Genomic DNA, 16,277 nt, shown 5'->3' on the forward strand with positions numbered 1-16,277 from the left:
CACGCACAGGCATTCATCTTGGGAAGAGACAGTCTAATCTTCAGTTTCTTTGACATTTTGCCAAAAGCACCAGAGCTACTCATCTGGACTTCCTCTCATTTTTTCCCACCCACGTCCTTTCAATTGCTGTTCTAATGTTACTAGAAGTTCTTTCTTGTACAGGAATGTTTTGAATGATCATTAGTAAACAAAACTGCATTTGGACAGTAGATTATGGATAAAAAACTGAAGTGTGGGGCTATTTACCTTAGCAAGCTATTCCCATACTTCTAAACTAAAAAGTTCACACTGGCTAAGTAAATGCAGTGAGCCTTCGGAAACTGCTGCAACACCTTAGAATTTGGTCCAGGAAATCTCAGTCTAGTATTAAAGCCTTAGTTCCAAATTCCAAACAAGTCATCAACCTGGTTATATCCTTATATAGGCGCAGGTATAACTTTTTGCACTAATCCCTTGAAAAAAGCTATTCCACCTGATGGGAGTAATGACCCTGCCTAATCTAATCATCACCCACCTTCCCCTTTCTACCCAAAACATCCGTAAGTGGGCAATATACAGGCTGTTTTCTGGTTGGCTGATCTTCCAAGCTACCTTAGCAAGAAGATAACCATCAGGTTTTTGTTACAGACATGGCAAAGTCTCCATCTTAATATTTTTGGAAGATGATGATTGCTTTGATTTCTTACCTTGACCTGGAGCAGAAAGGCTTGGTACTGACATGGCACCATCACTGGTAAAGGCTGAATAGAGGTTGTCACTGGAGGGAGATGGCTTAAGGGGCTGTAACAACTGACTCTGCCCAGTCTCTGGGATGCTGCCAGGAGGGTGAAGGGTCTGCTGGGGATGCAAGACTGAAGCTGAACTCTGTCCAGACAGATTACCTGCCAAAAGATAAAGTGGTATGTGGCAACATGTACAGTTTCCCCAATGTACTTAACAGGCACTGTTCTTATTCCTCTGGTTTGTCCCACTGGGTTATTATTAATGGGCCGAAAGGTATAATCCTCACTAACAGGAGGGGAAGTGAGGAATGAATGAGAATCAACAGACAATAGGGCTATAGGAAACTACCCTAAAGGAGTTTCAGGTTTAGATAACCTAGAGGGTTCTAAAGTCTGAGCTGCATAAGAAAACTAGAACATGTAGTAGATACAAGGAATTTCATTTGACAAGTTTATGAGTGCTTTTTACTCTGTTTTAAAACAATGAGTTGGATCACAATACAAGTTGGCTTGGTATGCATTCTCTGTGTCTTGTAAGCATGTATCAGATCAAATACAAAAGAGGTGTCAAAAGGATGTAGATGACTACAGAGTAATGTGCATTTAAAATTACTGTTTGTAGGTAGTTCTCATTGCTAGCCAAGTGTCTTAAAACTGGCCAACGGCTCCGTTCCCTAGTAACTAGTGAAACAGAAGTCGACTCAAAAAAGTAAGTCAAAATTGGGATCAACACTCTGAATGAGCTGATATCCTTTTTAATCACATCTCTACTAATGAATTGGTTTTAATGTGCTAGAGAAAAGGTCTGCGTTTCTGAAAGCTTCCAGATAACAGAAAGCTGCCAAGAAGTCTGCAACTGATCTCCACTATATTTCTATTAGACCTGAAGAGCAAATATGAAGTATAGACTTAGATTTTCTATTTCTTTGGTTACAACAACTAGCAAGTTTTTTATTCCAATATAGATAAATGAAATAAAACTTTAATCAAGGAAATTACTCCTTAAGATATACCCAAATATCTGTATGAAATTTATATTCATCCCAGTTTCAATTTTGACCAATTCATTCATTAAAAGGAAGAACCTACTTCACTGGATATGGCTGGTAATTGTAGGTCTGCTTTTGTTATGTATCTGTATTCCTATTCTGTTAATGTGTGTATGCAATTTAATTAGTAGTTTGTTAAAACCTATACATGCTTATGTTACTCTACAAGAAGTTATGTCAAAGAAATAATCAATCTTCCCATGTTTTCTTCCGTCTGCTACTTCTATAGCTTTTCTTCTTCCTTCCTAATTACAGCCCTTTAGTAGAATTCGTGCCTCATACAGAAAATTACTGAGTAACATAATTCTTCCAAGTGGTAAAGACACCTCAAGACAAATGCTGGGCATAGAAGCCACAGGGCATTAATATGCAAAGAAGTAAAAACTTAACCTTTTCAAAGAATAGTGCTTCTCTCTCACTTACCAACTTTACATTTCCCTGTATGGCCCCGGAAGATGACTTGTTAGCCAGAGACGGGTAAGATTCCTCAAGGGAGGAACAACCTAAGACAGGCACAGTTGCAGGGGGGCCATCAGGTGAGAAATTGGGGATCAAGAGAGGTGAGGCTTAGAACCTCACCCCCCCTATTTTGAGAGAAATCTTCTGCATCCGTGGATGTTTTGTTGCCCTTGTCTAGCTTGGATTAACACATAGTCTACAGGCACACACCTGATCATCTACATTTGCTCTCTTACAACACTAAACTATGTTTTCTACCTTTATCTTGCATCTACCTACCACTTCAGCATTTTATTATAAAAAAAAAAACAAGGGAGAAATGTGGGATTCACATATAAATCAAGTATAAAAATCAAATGAATAATCATATCTGACTTGTTTATAGTTCATGATGCGTGATCAAAACCGAAAGTTTCTGTGATATGACTGCCCTTGCACTGTTCACCATGTAAGAACTTGTTCGTTATGCTTCAGAAGATTGGAGACTGTTGAGAATTAGGCTTGGGGTTGATTAACGATTGTGCATTGAGTCCCCTATACAGAATTTTATTGTTGTTAACAACCATTTGATCAATAAATATGAGAGATGCCCTCTCAAAAAAAAAAAAAAAAAGGAAGAACCTATATGAACTTTACTAAAGAAAAAACAATGTATTTTCTTCCAACTGCCCAAAAGGTTAGTGAAATGTGAGTTATATGAATTACCAGGCAGAGCTAAATGTTTATCCTTAAGAACTATAAAAATGAAGACTACCAGTAGAGAGTAATATGGATTACAATGGGATAAGCCATTGTACTCACTGAGTCTATTCCCACAAACTCAAAGAGAGGTACTATAAATATGGGGAGTAGTCAAGGAAGCGAGAGTAGGAAAGCCAACCCCTTTGAAATTTAACAAAAATTAAGTTTTCAATAGGTTACATATACAGTTGGAGACGGAAAAAAAACAGGGACAGCCATGATGACCTGGTCCAGGGCATTTTACCTGAAAGCTGAGGGCTTTTATTCCCTAAGGAACTGCTGCGGCTGGATTTGCTGCCTTTGCTTTTAGTGGGCCGCCTTCTCCTCCCTGAAAGAGGGGCGGCTGGGGGGATAATGACAGCAGGGGGCACCTTGCCCAGCTTGGTGTACAAAGATTCAATTTCGTGCTTCTGGCGACTCTGCAGGTCTTGAATCTCTTTAAGATGTCTATGAAGGATAACCAAACATAATTTAAAAATATTGTAACTACTTTTGTTTAAACAAGAATTAACAACAATATTCTTTAACCTCCATTCAGGTAGTTACTTACTCATGAATCTTTTTCACAAATGTACTTAATGTAACTTATACTACCCTGAGATTTTAGTTTGTCATCTCATCTTGCTGGCCACCATTATCCAAGCCAAATTCCAACAAGCTCCTAGCTAACAACAAATGGCTGATGATGTGTTAAGAAAAAAAGATTTCCTGACTTTTGAGGTTACATGTAGAATACTGAATTTGCTCCTCTGATCTAATTTGTAGAGTATGACTGACAAAACCTGCCAACATAATCTACATCCCAGTGCCATGACTGGATTCATTAGGTAGATTAGTAAGCAGCTAAGATTAGGTTAACAATGGTAAAAAGTGCTATTACTAAAAACAATAATATGGTAACAATAATACAAAGGTGCCGAAGAAATTCTATAACTAGAAATGTTATGGGTCCTTATGAATACCAGAAATCTAATGAGAATTTAACTAGTTTTTGCATATCATCCTCTCTTTAAAAGAAATGAGATGTAAACATTGCACTGAAAAGAATACTAATTTAGGCACCAGGAGCTGGGTCTCAATACAATTCTGCCACCTTCTTTCACAGAAGAAAACATACTTACTTTTCCCGTAGTCGTCGCAGCTCTAGCTTTAGGTCTTCATCTTCAATATCTGACTCGTTGTCACTACTCATGTAAGAGGAGTTGAATGAATTACTAAGGCTATGACTTAGGTTCTGGATAGGAAGGCTCTTTGAGCTCAGCTGATGGGGGGAGTGTGGGCTACCTGAACCTTCATCCACATCCCTACTTAAGAAGGCAGCCTCCAGGTCAGAAGATGGCCCGTTCAGAGGTGAAGGCTCTGACAGTTCAGGCTTTTCTTTCTTTGGTATTACAGGAGAAACAGCTTGCTCCAAGTCCACAAAAGGAGGAGATGCCACGGGCCCCTCTGTCTTCGCCTTGATCTTGTCTTCAGTTCTTGACACGGAGAAACGACCTACTTTGTTTGCTGTAGTTGTCACATGAAAACGTCCGACCTTGGTGGGACACCCAGCTTCTAAGCCAGGAGTCTGGTGGGCACTCTCAGGCCTAGCTGGAGAGACGCCATGGAGGGCCATCCCACTGGGCTCTGACTTTACCAGGGTACTCTCTGGGCTACTGTTTGACAGCACTGGGGACTCTGAAGTGCTGGACTCAAAATGAACAGACTTTATATCTTCTGACTTACTTTTACTCTCTTTTTGGACATCATCCATTGCAACTGAAACCTGATGGAAAGAGACCACAGTGAGACTTCAAACAAAATCTCCAGTATTAAATTTTTAGAAAAAATGGATCATTAAAGAGAGAGAGAGAGAAAACTACCTTATTTCCCACTCAGTGAGTAGGCTGATTATCTGTTTACACAGTCCCTCCCTCTTTGACTGAAAATAAATTGAATACCATTATATAGAACAATAATGTATGTCTGTTGGATTGTATAGATTAAATGTAGATTCTGAGTGACTCACTACACTAAATAAATAAGTGATTAATTTTCACGTCTCAAGTTATGCACTAAGACTTATGTCTTAGTGAAAATATAATAAATAACAACAGGTCATAGAATCTTGGAAGGCTGCTTGTAAATAAAAACTACAAAGACTAAATCCAATAAATGTTAAGCGCCAGCTAAGCTTCAAAAATTAACACAACTAAATGGTACTAAAAGGAGGATCCAGATCCTGGCCCTGGTCTGTCCATGTGTTATAAACACAAACTCAGCCCAGCTACAAACCCTTAGAACCTCTACAAATGAGAAAAATATCACACAGTATCTCCATCCTAAGAATAATGAGAAATAATCATGAGAATAATCAGAAAATTGCTGTGAAAGCAGTAAAAACAATGATTTTTCAAAGCTTGCTTGGCACAATATAGTAAGAGCCAGAATATATTCACTTGTTGGACAAGCTGAGAAAACAAAATGATTTATCACCTGATACTGACTCAGTATTTTCACTTCAGAAATTAATGGTAAGTAAAGTATCCTAAATATGGAAAATGTTTTTATATACAAAGATGTTTATTATGTTGTAAAAATTAGAAACAACCTAATGACAACAGGATAATGGTTAGGTAAACCAATTACTAGATGGGAAAAAGGCTGTAATTAAGAATTCAGAGGAAAGGCAGGGTCAATTTTAGATACACCCAAGTACACATAATAGGAATGGAAGAAAATATACCCCAAAAAGTAATCCTGGGGTGTGTGGTGATGGGAGGATGGGTAGAAAGTAGGACTACCTACTCTACTGTTTTAAACAGTCTTTATTTTCTTCAATTAGCATGTATTATTTTAAAAAGAAAAATGATAAAGATCTATAAAGTGCTATATAAAAGAAATACATCATCAAATAGGCAATTTTGTCCTAAAAGGTAGGTACCAATTATATTATGTATGCCCCTCCAAAAAGGGAGTCAAAGCAAGGATAAATGAGGGTCTTACCTGAAACCGCCCCATCTTAAAAACACCAGTCCCTGAACTAGTTGCTATGCCAGGACCTTCTGTGGCTTGAGAAACTGAAACAAACACAGAGAGGAAGAAAATAACTTAGCATATGCTCTTTTTGTTAGCTCTTTTTCCCTCTGGCCAGAAATACAGCAAAGTGAAACTACTTATCAGATGAGTAAAGTTAGAAGCAAGGAAAAATTTGCTTACCTTCCTTTCCCCTTAGGCTTTGTGCAAAAAGGGGAAACAGCTTTTTGCTCTCTTACTAGCTAGCTTCAGTATGAAAGACTGTATTGTTTTTGAAAACTTGTCAAAGGCTCAAGATTTATCATCAACCCTCTACATTTCCTTGTATACATGTACAGATGACATGGCATCACTTGAAGGAATAAAAGTTATATACAAGCAAAACAGTTTCACAGCTTAACTAAAACATTAAGAGATACTATAAAAACTAAGGTTAACAGGCACTAAAAACTTAATTTTATTCTTTAACTCAAAGATATAAATATTTTATGGGGATGATGAGGTTACATTTAAGATATTAAAGACCCATTTTTAAATGAAAACCAGCTCTGGCAAACAGGTTTAAGCAACAGGTAGGCCAAATCTCCAAACAGGACAGTAGAGGCGTTGGCATCATTGTTGAACAGTTTTGAGCAACTTTAAAGCCACCTAGGTCCTCTCTAGTGACAGTCACTTCATTTTCTTTCTAGAGATTACACAGATGTATACCAGCACTCAATGATTTATCTTAGTTGTCATTCCGTATGTCCCATTCTTTTTAATGGTTGCATAGTGTTGTACAGTATGTATGCATTATATGTATTTAAAAATGTATGTATTTTTACCAAGCTTCTACTGATGGATATTTAAGTTATTCAGAATTTCAGTATTGTAAAAGTGCTGTAATGACTATTTTCTTAGAGCTCTGTGGAATAAATACCTAAGAATGAAGTGATGAATCTTTTCCATTTAAAACTTTGGTAGATATTACTAAATTGATCTCCAAAGAGGCTGTACTAAGTCACCCGTGTAGCTAATTAAACTTCTGAATTTGCAAATGAGAGATGAGAAATGCTAACTAGCACTTGTCATTTACTTTCGATTTCTGTTATCATGAAGGAACTTAAGTATTTCCATGTCTATGTTTCTTTTTTTTGTATCTTATTTTTTGGTCCATGCTGAATTTATAGGAACTCTTTATATTAGCAAAACTAGTCCTTTTTATGATATGAATGCACACATACATACATACATATTTCCTAGCTTTTCATTTATCTTTGGACCTAATGGCATTTTTTTTTTTCCCATGCAGAGTAACTTAAATCTATTACTGTGTCTGGGTTTGGTATTAAATATAAAAACACTTTTCTCTGTATCAGGATCAACAAACCACAATCATGGACCAAATTCAAACTACTGCTTGTTTTTGTAAATAAGTTTACTGGAACACAGCCGAACTCATTCATTTATGTATTGTCTACTGCTGCTTTGGGGCTATAGGAGATTGGAGTAACTGTGACAGAGACTGCATGGCCAGCAAAGCCTAAAATATTTACTGTCTGGGCTTTGACAGAAAAAGTTTGTTGACCCTAGACAGTTACAACTTTTTTTCTGTTATGTTTTCTTCAGTACTATTTTATGATATCATTTTTCATCTTTGATCCATTTGGAATTTATTTTGGTCTAGGTTAGCGATCTGTGCTTTTTTCCAGATAACTGTCCATTTGTCCCAAACCATTTATTGCAGTATCTCCATCCTTTTCTGATTTGAAAGACGACCTTTTTCACATTCTACATTCTCTTTTGGTTTGTCCATTTCTAGACTTTCTAGTCTGTTTCATTGATTTTCAAGTCACTTCTCTTAAAATGAGGGAGCCATTTCAGAATGTAATTGGTTTAGAAATAATTTAAATAAGTTTTAAGTAAAAGTTGGCATTTAAGAAAGACAGAAAGAAGTAAGAGCATTCAGGTAATCATTAATAGTTATACAAAGAATACATTTTTGCCAAGTGGTGCTGAGGAGAATGGATATTATAAAAAGGGAAAATTAGTATTAAACATGTGCTAAGGAAACAAAATCACATTGAATAAATACAGCTAACATTTAATTATTTGTCACTTTTAAATATAAATTATTCTGAAGGGAAAGGTAACAAAAAGTAGAAATTTCAAATTTACTAGGTTCTGTGGGACTGTTGATGTGGTGAAAAGAGATTCACAATAAAACTTCAGAACAGCAGTAGCTGATAGGAACTTATGACTATGCACAGGTGATAAAAATTCTAATAAAATATTTAAGTTCTTGGTTTTGATATGTTTTATAAAATTAAGTTGGAAATATGACCTTATAAAGACATCATACTTATGAACAGACCAATTCTAAAGATTTCAGAAATAAAAATGTTTAAACTGATTAATCAAAATCTTACATTTGTATTTCTATCATCCATGTTATTTGAAGCCTGTCTCTCTCTCTAAATACTCAGTGTCACAAAAGCCAAGAGGTTACCAGCAAACTAACTTTTATAAATATGACTGAATTTCCTTAACTCTTAGCAAGGATGTGTCCTACCTAATAACATAAGGTCTTATGCTAAGAAATTTATTACCCCTTATGTGCCCCCTTAAAAAAAGATACACAAAAGAGTCATTAATTTCCATATTATTACATGCTCTATACATTATTATCAACACTCCTTAGTCATGAAATACATAAAAATGTTCTTTAAAAGAGTCTCATATACATCTATGTTCTCAAGAATGTATCTTTGAAACTGTAACGTCTCTGATCAATGGCAGCGAGGACTGCAAGAGGGAATAGGAGAGGAAGAAGATGCTTCTCACCATCCTTCTGAGGCTGTGCTCCTGCTTCTGTAACTGTTGCTGGAGCTGCCGTGGGCACAGGCTGCAAAACACATAATCAGACACCACAGATCTCTAGCTCCAGTCATTCTTAAATGTTTGTCCTGCTACCTTTCCTCTGGTCTTTAAAAGGGGCAGAAAGATAGTGTATGTAAAGACACACTTACATCCAAGGGAATTTTCTGTTTGTTTTTTTTAAAAAATAGCCTAAGAGTAAGTCTGATGTAAAGAAAGACAGATTTTTAAGAAATTTTGTGTCTTACTTCTTCTATGTTGCTTTGTTAATTTCATGGGGTACTTAAGAGTGTAACTAGGATATTCACAGAGTAGTTTTAATCAGAACATTATTGTGTCACAAGCCTGAAAGGAGAAGGCAAATTCTGAAGTACAGCCTCCCCCAAAGCATGAACACAAAATCGATAGGATCGGCCTATGTACACTTCTAACCAGAGGCAAGAAGACTATCTTTCAAACCAGATTTTTTCCCATAGTTACACTGCTGGATGAGTGTTAATTTTTCATCAATCTGTCTTATTTCTGTTGGCTGGAACAAACAGACTCTGAATAGGTGATAAAGGTATTAGTAATGACCTAGGTTAAGTTCCAGAATTATAATGTATTAGAGTTCAAGATTTTCAAAACTTACACCAACTGCAGATGTCACTGCAACAGTCTCTGGACTAAGTGTTCTTCTCAACTGAGCATCAAGATCTTCCAGAGGTTGCTGGGACTGAATAAAAACAACCACAGTTAAGTATAGGTCCTTGGCATACATATTCAGAGACACTACAGATAGCAAATTTATATAAGGCATACTGGTTTATGCTTTAGATTCATACAATATAACACCTGTCTTTTCAATGAATATAAAACTCGGTATACTAAGTTTGACTTACATTGCTTGAATGATTTACCAGTCTCAAAATTTTGTCAATCTCTTAAACTCAGTTAATTTATGTTTTTATAGTTTTGAATCTTCTTTATCTTCTTATCTATTTATCTTCTCTTTAAAAATATATTTTGAAAAATGCTTCAAGATCTTTTGGCAGATTAATTGTATCGCATGTTCCCTATTTTCTTTTTCAGTTTGATAAATCTTTGAGACCTTATGAATAAAAGATGGCATTAACATATTCTGTCACTATCAAGGGATACTATTCTTTCCTTCAGGTCTTAACAATCTATATACTTCTTATACCCTATAAATGGCAGCACGAAGGAACGGGAGGTCTGGACCCTCCATGCTCTTAATCAGGCCTACTACCATCCATTCCAAGGCCATGACTTTTACCTCTGCCACAGTCTCTCGTCCTACATCTATCTTGGCTTCTATCAAACTATTCTACAGCCTTCATTTATGCTTCTTCCTCCATATGCAGGCACTATATTTGAGGGTACAAATAAAATTTACCCTCACTCCTCCATGTCTTATTTGCTGTTTCTCATCACTCTTTAAATCCTCTTAGGAATCTGAATACATGCTTTTAATGAGAAAACTGGTTTAAAACTCCTCATTTTGCATACTTTTACAATGCAATTTTCTCAAAATTTAGTAGTTGATTAAGTGGGTTCTCTGAGTTATGTTATTATGGCAAGTTCCTCAAATTATGTTCTACTGTACATCTGGGATTAAAGATGTAGGGATAAATTCAGACTTCTCAAGTTAACAATTTACCATGTTTTTCTTTTATACAATTCGGAAATGAGTTCCTAATTTAGTTTCAATATTTATTACTTTGTCCCATGGCAGAAACTGGTTATACAATGGATTCATAATGAGTACTTCCCTTACGGGAATTCAATTAAATGTGTTGGATGGTGTAGTACCATGGGAAAGGGAAATAATTCAAATATTACAGGCAATTCTGACCACCACTATACCCAATGAGCAGAACTGAGTGTGAAATGGGAATCTCTTCTTCATGCCACTGGTCTCAGTTCTTCCATGAGCACAGGTTAGCTGAACGGTGTGGGTTTTTAAACTTAAAGATACAGTACATACGTTTCATGAAGAGTAACCCTTACACCCAACCGTATATAAGCCGTATTTTATCAGGTGGTCCCTGAAAGAAATGTCAAACTTTCAAGAAAAAACTGGCAGCACTGAACTCAGAATAGGGGCATTATCAATTATAGTGTGGTACCCTTTCCTAAGGAATTTTCAAAATTAACTTTGACTATGTAAATAGTTTACTTCCACAGTAGTCTAGAAACTAATCTCGTACTTAAGATACAGTGTCACTATTTACAAAAGTGTGAATTAGAGTTATATTTGTCTGGCAAAATGTCAACTTTGCTATTTTCTTCCTTCATGGATATGAAAAGATATTAATACCAAAAGTTTTCTAGATGACTTGAAGCAATGTTATGAACAAAAGAATCATGAAGCTTCTTACTTTAAATGGGGTCTGGGTCACCAGCTACAATGTTTCAAAAGAAAGCTGTTCTAAGCCAACACCAAATAGGAGCCAGAAGCCAAGATCATGCAATGGAGAATTTAAGTAAGCTCTGTGAAAGAAAGTAGGGGCACAAGAAGAAATTTGCCAAATCTTGGGGCACCTGAGTTAGTGAAGGTCCTGGAAAAGGTGGCAGCTGCTCACTGGGTGGAGTACCAGCTGGAAGTTCAGTACCCACTGGTAGGACCTATAGACAGTGAAGGGAAATTCAAGTCCATGAGACACTCAGAGTACAGACTGGAAAGAGCAATCAACTAATTTGAATGCAGCAGCATAAGAAAAAGGCACACTTGACACCTGGGTTATACTCTGGCATCTACCTTAAATAAAGGGCATTTAACCATCATACTATTATAGGGGTTACTACAACATACAAATAAAATATATAGTAAAATTCAGGAAAAGGTTTCCCTTGGGAAAACAGAACAAAGGCTGTATGGACAGGAGAGACACAGACATTCTTAAGCCACTTATTTGGTATAGTATTATTAGGCTTTTCCTAAAACAAGACTTTTCTAGGAAAACAAAAGAGTCCAGAAATAACCAAGGGGTAAGTGTGATATCAAATAGCATCAGAAATCTAACACTGTGAAGCAACATGTGTTTTGTCTGAGTGCAGCCTATTATCCTACTAAAAAGAATCCCACATCAATGGCAATGCAGAAAGATGAGTGAAGCAAACAATACAGTAGAAAAAATACAGCCTTGTTATTTGGAGAAGATCAGAGAGGGTGAAGATGGTAGAATAAGAGGAAATCCATCACAGCTGAATTAGAAAACATATTCTAATTAATTTATTCCTAGGATTAGAGTCTTTTCTCCTCCACTGTATCAAATTCATCAATTTCCAATTTTTTATAAACTCCAAATTGTACATCGGTGAAACCTAAGCAAAGCAGAAAAAGTGCCTCATTCTTACTGAAACTAAGACTGTGAACTCCTGTTACTATGTTTAATTGCCAGCAGAAGCATGTAGCTAGCTCCCTTTTGGGATACAGATTTCTTCAGTTTGTACTAATTAGGAAGAAATGCCTATATTTTACCTGACTATAGTACATTCTTAAAAAAGCATGCAGTATAATCAACCCCCAAAATTCTGCCATATTTCAAAAGAAAAAAGTCTCTCATGTTTAATGTACACATGCATCCTAAAATCACCTTCAATCAATTGACTTAATAAATTCTGAATGTCTACTATAAGCCAGGCATCTCTGTAACAACATTTCTAATTTGCAAGGCTGACTTGAAAAAATGCACTTATTGGAGGGAAAAAGAGTGATCATATATATCAAATTATTTCTAAACAAAAAGCTTACTGGAGCCTTGGTCAAAGGTGGCTTTAATGGAGCCCCTCCTGCTTTCCCTCCTGGTACAGTGCTGACCGGGGTAGAAACTTGTCCAGCTGTGAGCACTGGTGTAACCGATGAGCCAGTTGTTCCTAATGGCAGACTGGCTGGTGGTGAGCAAGTGCTTGCTGTGGAAGTCACCAGCTTGCCTGGTGCAACAGCAGTGGTTGGCACACCAGGTGGGACGGCGGTCTCTACTGCCATTGATGTCTCCAGTGAGACAGAGGCATGTGGAGCTCCAGATGAGCCATGTTCACTGAAGAGAGACCGCAGTTTCTCCTCTAGAGTCTTTATGTCATCAATGCCAGGAGCTTTGGGCTGTATATCAGCATCTATTTCAGGACAGTGAGTATGGGGCTGGTTGGGAAGCAAGGCTGGCTGAGGCTGACTATGAATTAGTGTCTGCTGTACAGCAGGCACACTGGTAACAGGTTGTACCACTGGTGGGATACTGGGTACCTGGGGTAATAAGGGCGTAGGAGTAGGTCCTGCTGCTTGGGGAAGGACAGGAATAGAAGCTACAGCTGATGGAATGACCAAAGGATGGACCCCAACAGGCCCAGAAACAGAACTACATACTCCTGCTCCAGGGGAGGAAGAGGAAGATGATGCAGAGAGGGACAAAGCCAACCCAGCTGCACTGCTATGGGATGTGTTATCCAGCGAGTGTGCACTAACCACCACTGTTTCAGCTGGGGTGGGGGTAGCGGAGCTGCTGCTAAGCTGAACAGCTGGCTGTGAAGCTATGCTTGGGAAGGCGGGGGTGGCAGATGCCGAAGACACCATGGCTATCCCAGAAGTACTGCTTGCTGCCTGCTGAGGTAATACAGGTGGAGGCTTAGCACCTGGGGCAGCACCAACACCCCCTGTAGAGGCTGGAGTTGTTGAAACTGGTATTGAGGTCAAAGTGCCTGTACTAGAAACAATGCTCCCAGGCGCAGGAGCCTGAGCTGGCTGGCTTGTTGTTGATATTGAGACAATGGTAGCTGCTGTGGTGCCTGACACCTCACTGGTAAGTCCTGGTGATTCAGACACAGATGGTACAGGAAGACCACTTGAGGTTATTACACCTGTGCAGGTGGCAACTCCAGCAACCCCTTTCTCAGCAGGCACTGTAATCTCAGACTGAATTACTGGGGTGGAAGTGTCAGTAAGAGGGCAGCTAGGTGCAGGGCCTGATACAGCAGGCGTGGCTGCTGCTGTGGCTGGCACTCCAGAAATGCTACTCATGGAAGAAGGTACTACTGGAAATGTTGGTCCTATATGACTGAAGTTGGGAGGTGCTGTACTGGGTCCTTCTGTCATTTGGGCATGTCTAAGGGCAGAAAAGGCCTGCTGCAGACTAAGGGATGAAGCAGAGTGAGACAAGTTCACTCCAGTGCCATGAGACGTAGAAGCAGCGACTGCAAAGGAAAATATAAAATCAGAATCAGTCTGTTTTAAGAGGGTGGATTCAAAAGATTGTCTTAATAATCTGCTTTTGGATTACCAATAGTACCATATACCAACAGGGTTTAAATCCTCTCCCCAAGAAAAAACAGGCTCTAAAACAGCAAAATAAAATAGTTGTGTGATCAACATAAGTTAGCTTGTATGAGTATCTACTTCTGAAGAAACACAGAGTAACCTTAAAGTATGTACAATAGTCCTAAATAGAGAAACAAACACATCTACTGTATTTATGCGGCTGTTATCTAATATGGCTGTCCTTTTTTGTTCTCTTTAATCCTCTCTAGTCATCATCTATTTCCCTCCTCCATACAGATAAACGTTTATCTGTTGGTTATAATTCGAATTTTTACTCTTCTTTATTGTCTGTGTAATCACTGAAATACAGCTTGATGACCACACTTCCAACATAGCAGAGATGCTGTAGGATTTATCTAAGTGTGTGGCAGAAACAATTCTTTCTTTACCTGTGTCAGATATTTCACTGGTAAAAATTTTTGATTCTTGTAATCGACTTTCTGGCACAGGACTCACTATAAACCGTCTTCCAGCAGAATGAACAACTTGAGTTAAAGAACTGGTAGGAACACCTGGGTAAAAAGAAACAATCCACTTAATCACATTACTAGTATGTATACAGTCACCAAAATGAAGCTTTAAGAGTTCATTAGTAGCACACAACTTCTTAGGTCAGAGTTAAAAGCAAACATGGAAAGAAAAGAAATTCACCTATTTGCTGGGGCATGGAAGATGCAGGAATTGGTTGTTTGAACTCTCCTTCCAATTTCTACAACAAACAAAAGTGATTAAATCTGTTCTCAAATGCAATCTTGACTCATTAGGCAAGCCCAACTGCCACAAGCAAAGAGAACATAAATGTTTGATAATCTCAGTCAGAGGTATAATGTGGTATCACTGGACATTTTGCATGGTAAATTTAGCACTACAGAAATATTCTCGATTAAGCAAAGCTCCATTGTGGGAATGGAGAACCTACTTGAGAACCTGAAAACCCATAGTCATCCTTTCCCTGTAGACTCTCCAATCCTTGGTCACCCTCTGGCTCCACACTGACATCCTCACTGAGCATTTCATCAGCTTTTTCAATAATTTCCCGAACTTGATCCACAAATGACTCTCTTTCTATTGCTAGAATAAAGTCATTGTTAACCTGTAAAAGAAATGTGATATCAGTCTGATTAGTACAGTGTTTCTCAAGCTTTAAGTCACTCACAATCTGCACTACTCTCATGACTTTTCCCCTATCTGCACACTACCTGTATTATTATTTATTTGATATGAAAGTTCTTCAGTACCTAGTTAGACATGTTCTAGACAGAAATATCTCTAAATCACAGATTTGGTGTGCCCGTTATGTCCATTGTCAAAATAGATTCTAAAACATCGCGTATTTGCCTAGGACAGTGGATATTAAGATCAAGACTAAGGCAAAGTTTGGAACGCCAAATGCAGACATACCATAATGGTTGCTATCTCCTCGGGGTTGTCACCATCTAAATCAAACTTAAATGTAACCATTTTCCGATTGTGAGTCTCTAATTGACACTCTACTACTCGGTCTCCTTTATTTGAAACCTAAAAAGAAAAAAACAAAAGGCACTTCATATCTCAGATCAAATTCAGCTTTGTTACTGAATTTGAGAAAGTAATGCAGATTAACACTTAAGCCTCACGGTACCACTACTCTATGAAGCCCTAGTACTCTACCTCTTAAACTGGTAGCAAGAAAGCCTTAAGAGATTACCAGCCTTTGAGTTACTTACTCATCTTTCACTGAAGAATATGGAAAAAATGTAAAATCTTTGTTCTACAAACTAAAACTCTTCTTTTTCTAAAAGGTAAATAATGTCTTATCACAGAAATAAAGAATTTAACAATATCATGTGGGTAAGGAGAAGACTTTAAACTTGATTTAGTAATACACCCGAGACTTAAAAATATTTAAATGATACTAACTAACTATATGCAACCCACAATCAGCAATACTTACATTCAAAATTCTCAATTTAGGTCGTGAAGTCTTTTCATGACGAGAGCGACTTCTTACAGATTTTCGATAATGCCGTTTTGTAGTTCTCCCTTCATGCCTTCCACTGGATGATGGGACATTCTCATTGCCATCACTCATACCTGAAGCAACATCTGAATGTGCACTTTGAAAAAAGAAAGTTCAGTTTA

General features: G+C 37.7%; 1 protein-coding gene across 5 annotated transcripts in view; it reads right to left on the reverse strand.

Annotated features, from left to right (window-relative positions):
- WNK1 (WNK lysine deficient protein kinase 1) overlaps positions 1-16,277 on the reverse strand; it is a 176,084-nt gene that overhangs the window by 8,956 nt on the left and 150,851 nt on the right. For all 5 annotated transcript variants that reach the window (XM_036907531.2, XM_057491351.1, XM_036907604.2 and 2 more), the window contains 13 exons: positions 16,090-16,252; positions 15,558-15,674; positions 15,076-15,249; positions 14,808-14,865; positions 14,546-14,668; positions 12,600-14,032; positions 11,387-11,470; positions 9,474-9,557; positions 8,810-8,870; positions 5,957-6,030; positions 4,093-4,736; positions 3,216-3,418; positions 687-881 (listed from right to left, as the gene is read on the reverse strand). In XM_036907531.2, the coding sequence (XP_036763426.2) occupies positions 687-881; positions 3,216-3,418; positions 4,093-4,736; positions 5,957-6,030; positions 8,810-8,870; positions 9,474-9,557; positions 11,387-11,470; positions 12,600-14,032; positions 14,546-14,668; positions 14,808-14,865; positions 15,076-15,249; positions 15,558-15,674; positions 16,090-16,252 (3,413 nt within the window). The remainder of the gene's footprint in view (positions 1-686; positions 882-3,215; positions 3,419-4,092; positions 4,737-5,956; positions 6,031-8,809; positions 8,871-9,473; positions 9,558-11,386; positions 11,471-12,599; positions 14,033-14,545; positions 14,669-14,807; positions 14,866-15,075; positions 15,250-15,557; positions 15,675-16,089; positions 16,253-16,277) is intronic.

This window comes from Manis pentadactyla, chromosome 14 (assembly GCF_030020395.1).
Source record: "Manis pentadactyla isolate mManPen7 chromosome 14, mManPen7.hap1, whole genome shotgun sequence".
NCBI lineage: Eukaryota > Metazoa > Chordata > Mammalia > Pholidota > Manidae > Manis > Manis pentadactyla.